The following is a 20,591-nucleotide window of genomic DNA, read 5'->3' as shown; positions in this document are numbered from 1 at the left end:
CATGCCTGGGGACACTGACGTGCTTCCCACTGCCAAACAAGACAACTGCTCTTAAGGTGGAGGCGCTTTTCGAGGTGCTCAACAGCTGGTTCAGCAGTAACCTTGTTCCTTTTAAACCACCTTGGCAGAGACGCATTGAGATGATTGCGATTGTTAGATGACTCTGATAGTTAAAGTGCTTCAGGAGCTCACAAATAAATGGGAAAAATGTCTTAATCTCACTTTAAATTCAGTTGGTATTCCTGATTATCCTATCATGACTTTTGCAGCCTTCAAACCTCTTAAAGTCTCACTCAGATGTTGGCTGATGCTCTGCTTTTTCTCCTGAGACTAACATGCAGCAGAAAATCCAGTCTTGTGTGCAAAGCACAATACAATTCATTGCCACCATCTGTATGCATCACGCCTTCGCCGTGGTCAATAATTAAATAGAATATGTTGTTTATTGACTGACTGAAAGTAGCTCGCCTATGAATAATGCAGTCAACCTGTGTTCAGAAGGCTGAGTAACGCCTCACAGTTTGCCCTCACTGATAGGAAACAAAACTCATTGTCAGAGGATAGAGAGGCAACTGGGATTACAACAGGGGCATGCAGTGAAACGGCTTGTCAGTCCTAATCTGGGATTAGCAGGAATTCACAGCTCCTGGGTGCTTTAAAAGCCACCTGTTTGGAGGGATGATGTGACACTTTAGCGCTCCTTGTTTGAGTCGGAATCTTTTGTTTGCATTCAGGTTTTTCTTATTGATGTGTGCTTTTGTAGAAGTACTTCACCAGATGGCATATGTTTAAAATTTAACTATATTGTTTTTTACTCTTTTGCTGCTTCTGTGCTTTTCCAAGCATCTGCAAAAATCTAACATTTTTCAACCCCTTCACGCCATTTGTCGCTAATTTGCAACGTACAGTTAAATTCAGGACTCCACTTAATTAGCATCACCTTGAACGGAAAAAAAACATTGAAGAATGTTCTTTATATAACTGGAAATAAAGTCAGGCATGAAGGGGTTAAGACCAAACCATTTCCTTGACATTAAGAGGTTTTTTGGTGCCATTGCTGTCAAAACATTTTGTTACAAAAATGACAAACTAGAAATGTCTTCCCAATGTTTACTGTTGTCTTCATGTAAATGAGTGACAGACAAATGAGTTTGGTGATTGTTTGGTGGAACCCATGGGTCCTGTGATGACTTATTAAAACTCACTTCTTTCTGCTGCGGCAGCCTCAGGGCTAACGTCAGTAGTTATGTGCGAGGGCAGCTGTCATTTCACCACAAGTTATTCTGTGATAACCTTATTCTGCTGCTGTCCTCCTAAAAGAGGCGCTCCTGCTAATTGTGTGTTTGAACTGTGATCCATTTAACCCTTGTGCTATCCTAGGCACTTTAACATTGGGAGTTGGGTCATCTAGACCCACTAGACAGTGCGCTGAACCTTTATTCTTCAATGATTTGTGATCTTCACTGGTGTCCATGGATTATATGAAATCTTTCCACCTTTATCCACCTTTGTCATGGTAGGGAGAACACGTCAATGTAAGGGTGGGGTCATCTAAGATAGAACAAGGGTTAAAACCCACTCCTATGAAAATTGTGTTTTTTGTGTTTAACATGTTCTTCTGGGATTTTTCTGATAATCGAAAAAAAATAAAAATGGCATTTCTGAGTACTTTTTATTCAAATCGTTTTGAATCAGTAGCAGACACTAAAGTGGCTCGTAGGAGTGATGTAGAAGCTGCTACAGCAAGCCGCAAGCTCCCTGTTCCGCTCCATTCAGATGCATCTGCTTACAGACAATTAGATCCATTTAGGTCTTTGGCCGAATCCAAAATTCTTTCCCTATCCCCCTGGCTTCTCCCTATTGCTCCAATTGTAGGGGCATTTAGAGCTGTGGTGGTGTCCAAACTTGTTTTTTTAAGGGGTAACCGTAGTGACTTAAGGATGAATATCCCTCCACCGGGAGGGTGAGGAAAAGTAACGCATTTCTTCATGTGGGTGTGTTCTGAAGCACAAAAGTAATGACTTTTTGTTGTTTTTGCATGATTTTTTAAAGTTATAAAACCAATGTTTTTGCACCAGTTAGTTTGGGGGTGTGAGGGGCTGTAAGCTAGGGGAAGAAAGTGTAAACAAAGGTTATGATGGGAAATGAGGGCAGGCTTGCTCTGCATCAACAGTCACTCCCACAAATCAAAGATGAATTTCTGATGAACTACTGCTGCTAGGAACGATTTTACAACAGATCAAAAGATGATCGGAGACGGTCTTTATTGACTTATAAGCTTTAACCATCTAATTTAGTGATTTCTTTACCTTTCTTCCATGAACTATATATATTCTTAAGATAATTGGATTCTTCCTTGTTTACAGCCTCTGACAGCTACATGGAGAGGTTGCAGCAAAACAAGGCTTAAAACTTGTGTAATTAGCTTATTTGTGCATCTCAGTGGAGTTATGTTTGCTCTACAAGAGGTCAGAGGAAGCTGGTGGCTTCAGCCGAGAGGACAGAAGGCTTCGTCGCTCCACTAGATCCTGCTAATGGAGCTAATGGAGAAGCAGCGCATTACCTGGTGGAAGGTGTTTGTGGAGAGGCAGACTGTGTGTGCTTTAAGCTGACAAAGATAAGACATGAAACCAGGTCAAAGGAAGACACAGAGCAAAAAGGGTGCATGGATCCTGCAGAGTGATTGTGTGCCATGCACTAAGACTTTTTTTGGCCAATTTATTTATTTTTCCCCTGTTTAGGACATTTTTTGCTCTTTAGCAGAAAGAAACAAGAGGAGAGATATTACATTTTTACTTTTATTTTGAAAGTGTATGTCTTTTATGATCTAGTAGTGATGCAGTAAACATTTGTCGACCAATTATGACTCAACATAAACCCCCACGAGGGCTAAAGCTACATTACTAAAGTACTTTCAAACACACATTTCCGAAGAGATAAGCCACATTAGTAGGGGATCATGGTAGTGATAAGCCATGGAAAAGGTTGAATTTCAAGGGAGGAAAAATGTCATGTTTCATGAGTCGATGTAAAGACATTTTGTTTTATAAGTGTCAAGATGACGCTACTGTAAAAGTTAGGCACAATTACTGCTAAAAACAAAACAAAAATCCAATCCCATCTATGCAGTTTTAGAGCATAAATATTAAAGGTGTTTAGATGTAAAAGTATTCTGTTGGTTTTCTACTTGTATGACTTCATTTCCGAATAAAAGCTTTCCCAGTCGAGTAACAGAATGTATGTTGGAGCATCACATGGACCAGTGGGTCTTCAATACAACAATCGCAAAACAGGAGTGGATACATTTCCTATTTTTTGTAAATAAGCAAAAACATTTGTATCAACCAGTCATCACCACCCATCAAAGTACAGGACATCGTTCTGATAGATACGTCACTGCACATGTTTAACTACAGTGAATGGCAAATACACAGTGAGTGTTTCCTAAAACTTCAGAAAGGTGTGTGTTTGGCATCAGTGTACTACACATAGCTGGTCATTTAAAAATAAAACTTTGAACAGGACGCACACGGAACGTTTTTTGCTCTTGGTACACCGTGCGCTTTGAGTTGATGACATGACAACTACGAACTCACAGGTCCTACTCAACAAGCTACTGTTGGACAAATGACAGAGGATCTTTTTCATCTAAAACATTCATCTAAACGTTTCAGTTTTCTTCAAAACAATTGTCTGATTAATCTTAAAATCTGCTTTTCATAATAAATCTGTGTATCTAAGTGCATAAATATGAACATAAATATGTGTGTAAGTATAGGCAAATCTGACATAAACAGTAACTGACTCAGTGTTTGATTTCCAGTCACTTTACGTTTAGAGCTTCCGCTTCTTGACATTCAATTCTGTAATTTGAAAAATAGAAAAGCTATTCATTAATGTATTTACAAATTGAGTGCAAAATTTGCTTTAACGAAAAAACTTGACTATTTTGCAAGGTGCCCTGGGTTTGGTAAAGCTGTGAGTGAGAAGAAGCAGTCCTTGTGAGCTACTGTGTGTTGACTTTGGTCGTCAATGGTTTCTTCAGTAGTTTTTTCTGTATCTATGCCACGGAGCAGATAAATGTATGTGTGCTCTGTATTTGTTTTAGCTTTGGGTGTGTTAGCGTGCCAGGAAAAATAGCCAGCACAAGGTAGGGTGTTGGTCACTCTACGCCACATCTGGATTTCTGGGGGTCTGCGGTTGGTCCGGCATCACCTGAGCACAGAGGCTGAACACAGAGAGCCGGAGAGCACAGAAAACTGTGTTTACAGCCATGTACAAACGATGCATTCATGATTTTTTGAAAATTCCTGCTTCAATTGATATGAAAGTCATTAGGTTTGAATTTGGCTGCATGTGTTTTCTTGATGAGAGACAAAATCCTCAAACTGCAACACTTGTCTATAAAAAAAATTAGACAAATGCAAAAATATATGTTTTTTTTACATTTTATGTAAATTCTCTGAGATACATTTTGGGATCCTTACTTGAAAAGAAATAACGTTAGATATTTTATCACAAATGGTGTGACTTTAATTTACAAACATTTTGAGGAACATGTTGCTGTAAAATGTTTAAAGGGTTTTGTGCTCAAACTGGGCCTGAAACTGAAGGGTGGTAAGTTTAGACTGAGGAGGGAAGCCTCACCTGAGAAGCCAGCCTGTTATCTTCTCTCATCTCCCATAGGGGATTCAAAACAATGTGCCCACGGTGCTGAAAGATGTTAGCATTTATATGGTGTCTGCTATCTGCCATTCAAATTCAAACTTCTTCTGCACCTTTTAAATCATCTTAGTCTTATTTGATGTGGCCAAATTTGAAATAAAGGGTTTCATAAGAATAAAGAATAAACGGTTTGACTGGCAACAATCTGCTTTTGTATTGTAACTAAATAGTCCATGTTGCTGGTCTGTGGTATGAAAACATGCCTCTCAAAGTTTTATCTGAAGCATTCTGTTCAACTGAAGTCAGAGTTAAGAAAGAGTTAATGGAGTTCTGTACCTCGCCTGGTAAATACATTGAGCTCCCCACTGAAGAACACACAAAGACTGGTGTTTACCTGAGAATGGTGGAGGGATTTGGTGCTGATGGTTGACAGATGTAGTTACTTGTGTCAACCAACAATGGAGATCAGCATTCGCCCTTTCCTCTCCTCCTTTTATTGTCTCATTGAGTCGTGAACGGGTCAGAACAAACTGTGGGCAGGAAAGATGCTGAAACAGGACAGCCTGTATCCACAGCTACGCTTCTTCTGACACTGAAATGCTACTGGGTGTAGAAAACAAACTGATTCGGTAGAACTGGCTCAGAGAACAACTGGTGCTGCTTTTGACTTTTCTATTTTGGGCAAAAACAGGGGGATGAGGTTGAATCCAGGCCAAGCTGAGAGTGCTCACATTCCAACTGTGTGACCTGCAATGGTCCCCCCTGTTTGCAGTGATCTAATGAGAGGCTAGACAAACCCTATAGGAAAGTTGTTCACATATAAGACCCATTCTTCTCCTCGTCATTTATTTTGCCTGGTAGTGAAACTGAGCTCACTTTCTTTTAAGCAACGCCCTGTTTTTCATTCAGACCTTAACGTTCCATGCCCACAAACACTTATGAAAGGCTTGTGTACAAACTCTCAGCTGCAAAGCAATAGATTGTGCTGGTTCTTTTGGTTTTACTCTAAACTGCTGCCATTTTATCCTCTGTAAAAAATAAGAGTCTTAATTACCTGACATCCTCTAGATTTTGATGTTTTAAATCATATTAAAGTCCGACTCTGATCATCTTTTGTTCTATTTCAAAGCGTTCCCGGTGATCTTTTAGCTATGATTTTGCTGTGTCGTTTTCTATAACATAATGTCTGCAGAGCGGCAGGAGTTTATCAGTAATTTGTCTTGCCACATCTATCGGTTTACATGCTCTCCCGCTAGCTTACAGCCCCTTACAACCCCAACCAAACATTACCGGTTCAACAAAGATGGTGAGCAATATTGGAGCTATTTAGCAGTTTAGATCCAGATCCAGCTCAGACAAGGAAAACAAAGATCAAATCAACAAAACAAAAACAAAGATGGATCAAATCATCTACAAATGGATGCATCAGAATGGAACGGAGCAGGGAGACTATAGCCTGCCTTTGTAAGCTGCAGGCTTTTTCCAAAACCTTTTCTTGCATCTGCTCCAGAATCACGATTTGAATAAAAAAATACTCAGAAATGCAATTTTAGGCTTAATTTTTTTTATATATGTCCTCAATCATCAGAAAAATGCCACAAGAACAAGTTAAAAACTACAATTTTCATCAGAGTGGGTCTTTAAGAAGTCCAACATGTGATGGTAAACAAAATAAATTACACAAGAAACATCCACAGCTTTTAAAATTGTGTGATTTGTTTTTGGTTTTAGTTAACATTTCTTTTAATTTCAATAGAGACTGTATGTCAAATCTTTTTTGTCTTGTTCTCATAGGCGTGAGTCCTGCGTAGTCGATCACTTGCATTTGCTCCAGTTTACAGATGGCTTTTCCTGTTAAAAAATGTTCAAATGTCTATTTTTCCCTTTTTCCTTTGCTTCAGTTTCTGAAAAAAGCTTTACTAGTTCATCCAAGTGTTTTCATGTCAGTTCACTGCAAAAGACAGGCCCCTTAGTAACATCAACATTTTTTTATTTTATTTAAATAATCAAAAAAAAAAAAACTGCCAATGGGATAAGAAAATTTGTCTTGCCAAAAATTCTTTTTTTAATGTTGTATTCCAGTTTTATTACAACTTCTAAATTCTAATCACTAAGACATATTTTCTCAAACTGATCATTTTGCTTTTGAAAAACTTTTATTAAGATGATTTTTCTTTCAAGGCAGAAAATGGGAACATTTTCCTAAAACAAGGGTCTTTTTCCTTTCTTTAGATGCAGTTTTTGCTGTCTGGACTAAGACAAACGTGTGTCCACAATTGTTGATGCCACTCTAGTTTGTTGAAGCGGAGCAAGAAACATTGGAAGTTTTTACGTTTCACGCTTACTAAACCTGCATGTTTTGACCTAAACCTTCAGTTTGCTCCCTTTCAGGTTGTTTTCTTGCTGGTACTGTCCAAAAGACGAGCGGCTCTAAGAATTGTCCTCATTTTCTTTCTCCTCCTTGTGTTTTCTTCTCTTATCCTCTGTCTCTCCCTCTTTGGTATTTCCCACTTCCTCCGTTCGATCCAGCTGGGACGGCTGGAGATTTTACACCCAACTGGTTGAGTTGGAGGCCTTTGTCGGAGCCCTTCTCTTACTCCACAAGTGGCAGAAGGGACTTGGGTTGTGAATAGTGCTTTGTGTAATGTTTTTCTAAGAGGGGGCCCTCTCTTCCCCACTCTCATCTGTCACAGGTCTCTCTCCATCCACGCTCCACAATGCTTGATTGTTTCAGCCAAGTCGCCAGGTTCCAGGCCAGATCTGAACAACGCTCTTCTGCCAAATTCCGACCCTGGCTTTCGTTTTTCTTCCGCTCACAAAGGGATTCTAAGTTACTGTCCACATTTAGAAGAGGGCTTAGCTGGCGGTCCACCTTTAGTATGCTGCTTGCTGAGTGCTTCTTTCAGCTAAGGGCTGAAGAAAACCTTCCAAAATGTCAGACTTGAGAACAAAAACTCCAAGAGAACATAAGTGACACCCAAGGAAGCCCTTTGTTACTAATAATAGCTGCAAAACATGCATTCTATTTACATTTGATAATATTATTCCTTATGGAGCTGCATGGTGGTGCAACAGTTACCGCTCAAGACTCACTGGTTTCTCCAGGCACTCTGGCTCCCTCGCACAGTCCAAAAACATGCCTCATAGGTTAATTTGTGATGCTAAAGTGTCGATGTGAGAGTGTGTGGGAGTGATTGTGTGGCTCTGCAACAGACTGGCGACCAGTCTTGGGTGTACCCCACCCTTTTGCCCAACAGACAGGCTCCAGCAACCCTGTAACTCCAAAAAAGATATAATGGGTAGAGGGAACGGGATGTAGTTGTTTCTTAGAGGAATGGAATTTCTGTATGTCTATTTATAGTAAAAATCAGAACAGTAAATTGCTAAAAAAAAAAGAAAAATATATATAAATTGAACTAATACCAAGCACAGAGTCTCATCAGTGCCATTTCAAAGAAAAACTGTCAGAAAAAGTGTCTAAGTTTCAAATGAAAACAAACCTAAAACGTGTTTAACATTTAAAGACAGGTCTGCTTGCAAATTTATGTTGTGTATTTGTAGACAAAAGCATTTTATGGCTTTTGTAGTTGACCATTTTCCCCCTTTAAATCTATGCAGTGTGTTAGCCACAGCGTTTTCTTTCCTTTCGTGTTTGTCTTTGAACCCTTGTGCTATCCTAGACACTAAACATTGGGAGTTGGGTCATCTAGACCCACTAGACAGTGCTCTGAACCTCTTTTCTTCAATGATTTGTGATTTTCACTGGTGTCTATGGATGACATGAAATCTTTCCACCTTTGTCCACCTTCATCATGGTAGGAAGAACACGTCAAAGTAAGGGTGGGGTCATCTAAGATAGCACAAGGGTGAATAGTTGTTGTTTTTTATTTATTTGAATTTTATGACTTTTTATCGATTTAAACTAGGTTTATATATGTCGTTTATGTCAAGCACCTTGTGTTCTATAGCATGTTGATGAAAGGTGTTCTACAAAGTGATTGATTGGCTGATTTGTCACATACAGTAGCTGCTACCTGGGATAGTAGCATTGTCATGACACAGTCTTGCTGGTTTTGTTGTTTCTTTGCTGCGTCATCAATCTGTTATTTCTATGTTTTAGTGAGAAGAGTACTGACATTGTCATGTGTACAAATTGTCCTTGAAGACCCGATCCTAGAAGACAACACAGGTTTTTTGATTTGGGTTCAAATCTGCATAATCATAATTAAAAGATCAATTGGAAGGCTGTGAAAATAGATCAAAAGATGATCAAAATGGGACTTCAATTTGTCTGTGAACTCTCCCACTAAAGTTTTTCATTGCAAAATGTCACTGTTTTCGTAAAAAAAACATAACAAAATTGTATAGAATCAATGATTTTGCTGAAGCAGGATTTAGTCTGAACCTGTTCAAATCTATTTGGTAGCTTTTGTAAACAAGAGTCGTTGAAGCTGTCGTTTTGTAGTAGCTCTTACAAAAGACCACAGAGGATGTTGACACGCATCAACAAACTGAGTGCTGTTGCAGAGTGAAACCTTATCATTGCACAGGGTTAGGATGGTGGGCATTCCTGGCCATATGAGACAGCAATTCCAAGAAATGAAGACTGAAGCTCTCCCATAAACACAGCAGCAGCAGCAGCAGCAATATTGTCAGCTAAATATAGGCTGTCTTCTCCTTGCTGGGCTCCCCACTGCTTTGTCGTCTGTGATGTGAGGTGTTTGAGTTGATCGCAGATTAGTGATTCTTGTCTCAGGCCTCACAATGTCAACTGGAAATATACTACACAAAGCCTGAGCTGCTCTTCTGTTATTTTTAATAGGAAACTTGATGGTAGATTTAGAATTATTAGAAAAAAAAACGTTTTATGAGCAAAATAATGCTTGTTATGAAATAATCCGAGAGTTTTGGTTACGTAGCCTCTCGATAAAGGCTTTGTCATTTTTTCTTGATGTAGTTTTTCCCAGCAGCTAAATGCGAACTTGACTGACAACACTAAATCCTGTGCTGACATGTTGCCGCTAAAAAGATTTCAGAGCAATTTCCACAGAAAGTAAACAGAGTCGACGTTCAAGAAAACATGTGACATATTAAGAAATATACAACTGCCCATTTTTTTTTGGCTTTCTCAGGTAGATTTTGGTGCTCCAACACCTACTGTAGTCATGCTGGATCTGATTTTAGCCACACTTAGATCTCAAACTAATGGCTTTGAATTACACTCAGGAATACTTTGACACATGGAAGAGATCTGAGTGACTCAATGGCTCCAAAACAAGCACCAGTCATCATCCCCTCCAGCTGTGCTCCATGGTCGTTATTCCTGCTAAAATTCTGTTTTTTGTTTTTACCCAACTAGGATCTGCGCTCCAATCTAAGTAAGGCAAAAACAACCTGTTGTTATCAGCATTTTTGCTGATGTCTTCTTTTGCTGGTACTGTTTGAAGACACATCTAGATTCCACAGAAAAAAACTTGTTCCTACTTAAATGTGTTTTAAGTAGGAACAGAGCGCTAGTGTTGTGGCAGAAGTTTGAATGTATCTGCTGTAAATCAAAGTATTTATTACATCCATCGCCATGTTTGTAAATGACTTATCGTGTGAGTTGGTTTGTATTTATTCACATAATTATTATTTAATTGCAACAGTGTAATTGCGAAATTTTGTTTTTCAGCATTTCTAGAATTTCGATAGTCTTGCGCATCTGTGTGATGGAAACACAGCTAGTGTGTTTGATTTTTTGGTTTACAGATAACTGGTGGTTATTTTGAAGAACATTTGCCTAAACAATTCGCAGCCTTTGTCTATGATATCGTAATAGTATTATTTTAGTATTTTTTTTTAGCATTTCTCAACATTAAAGAACCATAAGGTCAGTTACAGATGCTCTAACACAAAACTATTAATGGTCCTCCAGCTTCTCCAGGTCAGAGTTTAGAATTTCACTTTCAAGCTGCAGTCCTCTAATTTGACCTGCGTTTCAGTCACTGGATGCTTCATTCTGACAGTGGTTGTAAAACGTGATCTGCACAGAACATCCTGACACACAGAGCCTCTGAACAACAGTCAGGATCAAACCTGCTTTTTTTAATTCCTACATTTGTAACATAAATAGATATATAATAGGAAAAATAGACAATCCTAGCCCAACAAGGAGCTAAAATTAATATTTTCTATATGTATTAATACCCAAATTTATTTATTGATCAAGACTTATCATTTAGCCTCCTCGTGGATGCTTCTATAAAACGACTTAGATTAAAGTTTGCCTTTCTTATATCAAAATAAACTATTTTTTAAAGGAGGAAGAACATTCATTTCAGCAAATTGCATTCTATTGTTGCTCCTTGTGCTTCACTATATTATCATTACACACCACACCCTTTTTTTTTTTCATTAAAGCTATCATTATTTTTACAGGGTAGCCCAAAGTTTGACTCATTTGAGACCGATTGTGTCTAGTTTGATTAAATAAATGTTTAGAAGTTTGACTTTTGTGCGCACTCTTAGCAGGTTGAAGCAGGTTGTAATAAAACTGGAATTTAAAAAAAAAGATCCCTTGTTGCTCGTAGTTTTAGTCTGATATAACCGTTTCAACAAACTCCATTTCCAAATCAAACCCGGCTCAGATACCTCACACACAGTGGCTCCTCTTTAACTGAGGGGTCAAACTTGTGTTTAAAGGGGCCCTGGAGGTTACACATTTCAAAAAGTCAGACAGCAGTGATTTATTCAACACTAATGTTGAAGAAGGAATCTGTTTTGCTTTGTAAAGTTTTTTTGTGTGTGGTATTGAGAGATGGGCTTTGCTGTTTTAAGCCATCAGAGGAGTAGCCCTCCTGACCGGACGCCTTTCTCTTGAAAACTTGCACCCTCGCGTGTTCAGGTTTGACTTATTTAAAACATTTTCATCTTTTTCACGTCGTTTTATGCATCTGAATCAAAGTCAGAAATATAAAAATGCAGTGGTTAGATGACGTTTTAAGGGAGGAATGTTAAGGGGAAAAAAAACTGTGAGCAAGTGCAGCAGGAGGGAGTCATAACAGGAAACAAGGTATTAGCCTAATGGCTCTTGCAGTGCACGAGTTCCATGTGAAAAATGAGAGATTCTTCCACTTGAAGTTGTCAGCACGGTCTGTGCTTCTTTAATAGTGCAGAGGTGATGAGAGGCCTTCTTAATGGATTAAAAGGTTATCCATGTGTGTGTTAGTGTGTGAGGAACAGAGGAGATAAAGAGAAGTAAGTTGCTCTGATGGGAAGACAAAAATCACTCTTTAAATCATTTTTCAGCTTTAATCACATGTCAAGCCTTAATTTCTGTATTTTTTATTTCCTTTAGATTATTCTTTCTTTTTAATTAAGTATATTTGTCACAGTTACTTCAGTTTTAAGTAGGAGAACAATAAGATTCATTGCATTATAAAAATGGATTCTACTTTAACACCTTTTTTTTATTTTATTCAATTAACAATAATGGGTAAAAAGTGCTCATTATCTCCTATAAAGCATCAATTTTGCAAATATAAAACAACTACAAGTATCAGTGGTGTGTAGAAATGATCTTGAAATGATCCATAAAATCAATAATGACAAAACTATATTTCGTTCAAAATCATTCACTGTGTGATTCTGGTAACTCAAAAAGTGCTGCAAAAAGAAACGCAAGATGTCAAGATGACTAAGATGTCGCTGTTTAAAGCATACATAAGACTGGTGAAGTACTCCTCCCAAAACACTCGTGATATTCCTGTTGGGATATACAGTATTTTAGGGTTACTTTTTCTGTGCAATACTAATGTTTTGGGGTTATAGTGGTTTCATTTTAACACAATTTATGCTTTCGGTTCATTTTGCTTTTTTTAAATAACCCAGCAAAAATAATAATAAATCCCTTATAACCTCAGAGTTGGGTTAAAAACAACCTAACTTGTGGAGTTTTTAGTGTGAAACCTAAACATGAATTCCATATTTCATTTTTTTTATTGAGTTCAAAACCCATGATCCAGCTAGAAAAACTGGTGATCATTTTGTCTAATTTAGTGACGGAGCTACAACATTTTACATGAAGGGGGCAGAAGATTTTGGACGGCTGGATGTTCCTGTAATGAATATTAAAACAGCAGTTCTTTCAACTGAGTTGCTATTACTAAAGTTTAAAGAGGCTATTTTGGATTATTTCTTATTCTCTGTCAATAATGATACAGATACTGACTCAAAATTTAGGGGAGTCAGGGCAAAGCTTTTTAAATTAAATTACGTCAAGACACACTTAAAGCCATTGTTTTCCAGTCCACCATTATGAGATCAATCACACCAGTTTGCCTCCTTTCGTGCTCAGTGTTCTTGAAAACGAGCAGAGTTTACCAATGCGCTTTCATCTTTCCTTCACAGAATGATGTCTTCCATGCGAGCAACTCCTCCCTTTCGCCCCCCGTCTGAGGAGGCAGAAGCGATGGGTCAGGACAACGCAGTCTGGGCAGATGAGGGGCCAGAGGGCCCAAAGGAGACGGGGTCCCCCTTGCTACAAGATCAGTCTCACTCAGATGAATTTCAGCCTGTCACAGAAAAGCGGATGGATGCTGACTGGGAAAATGTCGCCCCTGCTGCGATGGTGAGAAGTGGATTACTCGCGGTGAAGTGAAATTGACCATTTCTTATCTTGAAATATGGTGCTGTAACTCAAACCTATAAAGCAAATGCAGTTGCTGTACACAGTAAACACACTTGAGGCATGCAGGTCATAAAGCACTCGTGAAATACATGCAGGAGTACACGGAGTGTGCAAATTCTCATGCGTGATGACAAACGTGCCCTCTCGAGTGAACACACTTTCTAAGATGCATATAAACCCATTCCGGTCACACACACTCACACAGCAGCAGCTCTCTCTGCTCAGTTTGCTGCAGGCGGTGCTGCAGGCGGCCCTATGAGGGTCCTTCTTGAGAGAGTTATACCCCAAGCTTCTTTATATCTCCACAGCATGGATGTGTGTGTGCTTGTGTGTGTACTTGACTTAAGGTTCTGTGTGTCTCTGGTGGATAAGGCAGGTTGGACTGGAGCCTCTGAGTTTTTATGGGCCTCATCATTGTGGTAAAACACATCTAAAACTTCTCAGACAAAGTAGCCATTCTACATATGATTGTACATTTTTTGGAGAACATATTAAAGTTCTTTGTTTTTCTAAAAGTGTATTAATGCTTTTTCAGAACAGCTGTAAAAGTGACTTAACTTGGATGAGATTGATTACACCTTGGATCAAAGCAAACTTTTTGGCCGAAGTGTGCAGTCATACTGTGGTTGGGGCTCAATTCCCCAACTACTCAGTACTTAGTGCACTATCACCTAAAGTGCCTTTGCCATTTTTTCGGGGTGTCCGAAACTAGATTTCCAAAATCAAGTACCCTGGAAATTTCCCAGAAGTCTTTGAGAAAAACTAGTGTGCATCGAAGCTCTCAATATAGACCACAATGCATTGCGTTTGAATGATTTATTTAAAAAAATGCATTCAGAATTAATATTTAATAAATCATCAAAGTTCTCATCATCAGAACATAGTGGATTCATAAATAGTCTTTGTAAAATGATCATAATTTTTAGGCTTTTACTTCAGAAAATGCCTGATGAGACATAATATAGTTCCATTGTTTACATTTTATTCACTCTTCTACGCAATTACGGTAATTTCAGTGGATTTTGTAGTGAAGAAAAGTTACAGTGGTGATGTGTTCATGTAATCAATGTAAATCATTGGATTCTGACGCAGAGAAAAGCAACTTTGCACAGTTATGCAACACTTTATTTAAGTAATGTGTTGAATACCAATGCAAAGCCGACATGCAAAGTCGCTCTTCTCCGTTTCCGAATCAGCTAATTCACACAAACAGTTGAGGATTAAAGCATTGCTGGCAACATCTCCATTGTTTAAGGAGATGCTGTGGATTCAACAGCTCTTACATGCTCTGGAAATACAAAATACTTATCCTGATTGACTTCCCTTTAACAGTTTGATGAAGATATTGCAAAATAATACCAGTCACAAATCTCTTAGCAGAGAAAGACGGCTGAGTTGAAAAGGAGCCGGCTTGTCACCTTGTAAATCTTTAAAACTGAAACAAAAAAAAAAAAGAATTTATTGCAACATTAAACAAAAAGCCAAATGTGAATGAAATTTAAAAGCAGACTTGGTTTAGTTTAGGTTTTTAGTGCAGTGCTTGATGACAATTCGCTAATTCACACTTGTTACCGTGGACTGGCCTTTGGCTGTTCTTCCGGCTAATCTTCCTTCTTGTGTGGTTCTGATTGTGTAACATCCTTACTACACCCAGACCCATCTGAGCCATCCATGAGTGACGCGCTATCTCTCAGTCCTCATTAGAGAGGAATCTCCCGCTCTAAGACAAAACGAGCAGGACCTCCTGGACCCCTTTCAAGGGCATCTTAAGGTCCTGCCAAAGCCCCTTGTATTTGAAACTTAAGTCCCCCCCCCCCCCCCCCCCCCCCCCACACACACACACACACATCCCCAAAGCACCTTCCAAAGCATCCCAAAATAGCTCTGGTGTTTAGGACACCTGTGTTAAAGCGTCTGTTGTGTGGGACAATGTGGTCATCTTGAAGGCTTATCGTCAGGACAGAAATAGACTCCTGCTGCTTCATCTGGACTTCCTTTATCCCTCTTTTTTTTTAGATCTTCTTGGTGAGGGGGGCCGCACTCCCCCAGTCCAAAAACACTCCTCATAGGTTCATTGGTGATTCTAAATTGTACCTAGGTGTGTGTAGCCCTACTACAGACTGATAGCTGTATAGAGTGTACCCCACCTTCCCCTAACAGGTCTTAGTACCCTACATACATTAGGTAAGTAAATAGATGGATGGATGATTAGATGGGATCCTCTAATCATCCTCTAATAAGGAAATTAAACATTTGTAACAAAAAACTCCTATTGACTGTTTTTACCAATTGGTTTTATGAAATCAACCTGAATGAACGAGTCAACACAGACACGCCTCCTGATTTTTTCTTGAGTCAAAACTCAGATGAGCAGACAGAAATCAAAGGAATTCCTTTATCAATGCTAATCTGCTCAAATTCTACAGAGAGGGAAATTAAGTCCAACCTAGACTGCTTTCCCCGAGAACAACTTCACAGCATCTCAAAAGGCTTTAACCCTTTAACACCGGACATGTCTAAATAACAAACGTTCTTTGACATCCCCTAAATCTTCAACCCTTTATGCGATCGACATAAACGTCTACAAAAGCAGCTTTTCACATCAGCTTTGAACCCGTCGTTTGTGTGTAGTGTATCAGCTCAAGGCTGCTTTTCTCTGTTTCAGGATCTGCTGGATTTTGTAAAAGGCCGAAGAGTTACGGTAGTCGAAAGAACACAGGAGCTTAAGATCCCATGTTGAAGGTTTAAGATTACTCTACAGTGTGATAATATTTTTATTTAGAACTGCTGTAAAGTCCAGGAGTTCCTCCAATATCTCTTTATGAACAACAGATCCAAGCAGTAAAAAGTACAGGGAAATCAACTGATCCTTAACTGCAGGCATCATTTCTAATTAGGAGCAAAACACAGACAAATGTCAGATAAGTTTAGATAATTTTCGGAACAAGTTTTTTTCAACATAAATGTAATGATCTCCAGCATAAATCCCTTCAAACACTTCCTTCCTTTCAGGACAGTGAAAGCAACAAGGGCTGCTCCGTCTACTCCCATCGAAATAACTCGACGTCTCCAACCAAGCTGGAGGAGAGCTCACGGGATCGGGGAGAGCCGATGACCGGCTTTGCCTTCGGGACGCCAGAGCGCCGCAAAGGAAGCCTGGCAGACGTGGTGGACACCCTGAAACAGAAGAAGCTTGTGGAGCTGACAAAGACAGAACAAGACGGTAAGAGGATCTCTTTTGTTTCTTTCATGCGGCCACGTTCCTGCGGGTTTCAATAGGAATATGACTTGTGTAAACGTCCTCTCAGACCTGCAGGCCAACTTGTTAACACTACTTGAAAGACAACTGTACAGCACACACAAATACAGCTTTGCTTGTGTTGAACAGTCTTGTTCATTCTTTTTGCTTCATTTCAAAAGCTGTCAGAAACTAGCGGGATATAAAGGTTTGTCCAGTGAAGGAGCACCATCCAGTTTATCAAGGAAATTCTTAAAATACGATTTGAGTTTTACAGGGTTGTGACCGCATCAGCAGAATTACATCTTTCTTGATGTTACGTTTCCCTCAGCACAGCACTGAATCACAAGTCTTGTGTTAGTTCATCAACAAAGAAAGAAATACATTTTCTTATTCCCTAACATTTATGGACATGATGTTTGCTCTCCCCTCCTTACCCGACTAAAGCTTTAAACATCCAAGACTGACATGTCCCTCACTCGTTAGATTCCAGTATTAACACAGGTTTCCCTTTCTGCCTTGTCTCCTCTGATCCAACAAAGGGAAACTGCTCCCCTCATGCCCAGGCTTGCCCCTTCCCACCCCACAGCAAGCAGATCTGAAACACCACTTTTCACTGTTATTTGTAGATAGTCATTGAGATATCATCAGAGGAGCGCTTGATCTCACTTATGTAGAGGTTTGACTTTGTTACTGATGCAGTAAAGTGGACCAAAATGGGACAGCCGGAGGTGCGGTTTAGTGCAGTGTCTCTAGTTGAAAGGTTGGTAAGTTTTCCTCTCATCTACATTGCAGCAAGTGTCTTTAAAGTTAAAACGACTGTCTGTGTTTGTGTGTTCCAAACCTTTGCTACACCTTCCTGTCAAATCAAAAAGAGCACAGGAGTGCAAGGAAATGCTCGAGGACATGCTTTAGTGGGAATCTTTTTTGCCTTTTCTGTTTTTAAACTGTGTGTACACATTCATAAAGATCGGACCTAACAGATCATGAACGTTTTTTGGTGGTTCTCTGGTTTGTTGCATGCAGGGTGTTCTCATTTTTACATAGTCAAAAAGATAAACAGAACATTTTTAGTTAAGATTTAAGGTCAATATACATTAGATAGAAAAAGGAGAGACTCAAAATGTGTCATATAAAAAAAAAGTTATAGTTGCTTTTACACCGTCCTAAAAGCAGTTGTAGCAGTTGGGTTGTCCAGACGCGTGGAGGTCTTAGAGAGGGGTGGCTACATCTTAAAGGAAGCACAGGTGTGTCTTGCAGTTCCCTTGAGGCTCTTGTGGCCATCTCAATGGACAATGTTGAATGTGAAACATGTGATTGTTGTGTGAGTGGTAGGTGCATTGATAAGTATTTTCAAGAATAATGTTAGTTCCACGCACTTATGACGTACGGGCGATGTGATGTTCTCACGCCGCAATCTAGTTGTTGGTAAAGTGCATGTTCTGGCTTCTAACTGGCTGACGGTGAATGTTGCACTCATGAGCACGAGATACGAAAGAGCCCGTAGGATGGCAACACAAACTATAACTGGGTTGTCGAATTTCCTCATTTTTTTAACACATGAACAGCACTAATGGGGGCCTTTTGTACAGTTTGGGGCTATTGAGAAAATGAAAAACCTGTACAACGTCACCTATTTCACCCTTACCTACCCTTATGTGTTGTTTTCAGTGGTAACTATGACCTGTCACTCGCAGCATGCACGTAGTAAAAATGGGTGTGAACATTTTCCTTTTATGAGTTCACTGAAAGGTCAATGACCTTAATTATTTCATGCAGGTTTCTTTACAAGTTTGCCTATTTTTTGCCAGATGACAACACTGTATTCACCCGTGAGGGCAGTTGTGACAAAGCCTTTTGACAAATCAAAAAGCAAAGGAGAAATGAGACAGGTATGGACCGTTTAACCAGGCACACTAAGCGGTTCAGCGTTGACATGAATGGCAGTTTTGTTTTCGGGCCTTGTGTAACCCTTGTGCTATCCTATGGGGTCAAGATGACCATTGACGTGTTCTCCCTACCATGACAAAGGTGGATAAAGGTGGTAAGGATTTCATGTAATCCATGGACACCAGTGAAGATCACAAATCATTGAAGAAAAAAGGTTCAGCGTACTGTCTTGTGGGGTCTAGATGACCCAACTCCCAATGTTAAAGTGCCTAGGATAGCACAAGGGATACATGAATGCTGCCATCCTTGAAGGCTCATCCTAAACTCATCACTGTGGCAAAGCCTCAAACTACCATCTCCTAATTTTTGACAGCCACTTCATTTTCCTTTTTTATTTTTTTTCCAAATGTGGTTTTTCAAAATGAAGGTGACACAAAAGCAGGGTAATCAATAGACACCTGAGGCTGAATGCCTCATGAAGTAACTTTGTTTCATTTGTGGCTTTTAGAACTAATGAGCGATGACAGCCCTGTGTTCCATCTTCCTTTTATTTCTAAACTTTTAATTTTGTTTGAATACTTTTGCATCTTTGGGTCAATTTTCAACTGATAAGAGTCATTCCCTCTTGTTTTTTATCTTTCATCTCTTCAGGTGTCTTTCAAATTACATTTTACACAAGCTTTCTGCAGCAGGCGACCTTGCTTACATCCTAAATTGAAGCTTTGTTGTGAGTCACCGGTAAAAAAAAAAAGAAGCCTTCCAAACTCACACGATGTTAGATTTGTTTTGTTTCCTTAAAAGAATGAACTGCCCACAGGAGTGCAAGGCCATGCTGGTGAATGGGTTTACAGTGAGCTCCAGTGTGACAGGGATCACTTTGTCTTTCAAACGCAGAAGAAACGCTCACTTGTACTCTGTATTTGTTGGAATTTTTCTATTTTTTTTTTCTTTATGCAGTGTGTGTTAAGTAAAACTGATATCTAAAAGTAATTTTTTTTCACCTCATTACTGCAAGAATTTGGGATTTCAAACACAATGGCGAACAATGGCGAACAATGGTGCCACGTGCGGCGTCTTACGCCACCTCCGTTCGCTCCCCTAGGTTTGATTGTCCGGATGATCAAACAGAGACACACAAAAAACACACACTCTAATAACTACTGAGCGCCCACTTAGCTAACTGATCCCTCTCTGCCGTGTAACCTGGAGCTAAACTGTGGAAGATGTGGTTGTTAGCCCCAGAGCGGCTCTCACCCCCTGTCGCCCCGCTTGTTAGCAGTCTGCAGCTCAGAGAAACTCTAAGTGCCTCTGACAGTTCTGATGAATGGACTCAGCCTGGCTTTTTACTATGTGGGAGATCTTTTTTTTTTTTACTTTTTATTTTGAAGCAACTGTTGCAGGAGCTTTTAAAAGGTTTATCGAGAATTTTTGAAGACTGCCAACTAGATGTATTACTGCATAGCTTGTTGCTGAAAATGCGTCTCTTTCACCGAGATGTCTACACAACCCAAACGGTTGACAAGAAGGTGAAGGCCGGATTCTTTTTCTCGACTCTGTTACCTTTTTGTAAACTTGGGCCTGTATTGTGTGAAGGCCTAAACACAAAGACGATCTGCATACAAAAATATTTCTGCGTGCCGCTAAAGCTTTTATTTGACTGGTAGGCTGGAGGCTTCATAAAAATGTTCAAGGGCAAAATAAATGAAACGGTAAAAGAAAAACTTTTTGCTTCGCACACAATGTTTAATGGAAATACTCCTCCATTGTTTAAAAAAATAGAAATGATTAAAATGTATTTTTTAGGTTAAAAATATGTAAAAGATTACTAAAATAGTAAAGTAAAGAATAAAAATGGGTGGAATTAAATATATTTGTTTTCTCTAACTCATTTTCAAGCAATTAATTAAAATGTTTATAACAAACTTCCTATTTGATGGATTCAAAGTGTCAGGTAAGAAAATAACTAATATTTCCATTTATGATTAAGAGTAATTTTAATGGTGTCATTTTTATTTGTATGTGGATCTTTAGGCTTTAAATTTGACTTTTAATTTTTTTATCACTCAAATAATGACTAATCAACTTAAGTTTGATATTATTGTGAATAGATATCCATCTCTTTTGTCT

At 39.1% G+C, this 20,591-nt stretch overlaps 1 protein-coding gene across 5 annotated transcripts in view; it reads left to right on the top strand.

Annotated features, from left to right (window-relative positions):
• The window catches only part of sox6a (SRY-box containing gene 6a), a 129,403-nt gene that overhangs the window by 29,096 nt on the left and 79,716 nt on the right, over positions 1 to 20,591 (top strand). For 4 of the 5 annotated variants that reach the window (XM_078948179.1, XM_023955377.2, XM_023955378.2 and 1 more), the window contains 2 exons: positions 13,057 to 13,276; positions 16,349 to 16,559. In XM_078948179.1, coding sequence (XP_078804305.1) covers positions 13,058 to 13,276; positions 16,349 to 16,559 — 430 coding nt within the window. In that variant the 5' untranslated portion in view covers position 13,057. 5 annotated transcript variants of the gene reach the window in all.

The sequence above is a fragment of the Oryzias latipes genome, chromosome 6 (assembly GCF_053564925.1).
Source record: "Oryzias latipes strain Hd-rR chromosome 6, Olatipes_Hd-rR_3.1".
NCBI classification, from domain to species: Eukaryota; Metazoa; Chordata; class Actinopteri; order Beloniformes; family Adrianichthyidae; genus Oryzias; species Oryzias latipes.
The sequence above is the reverse complement of the archived record's forward strand: the minus strand, read 5'-3'. Positions and strand labels throughout refer to the sequence as shown.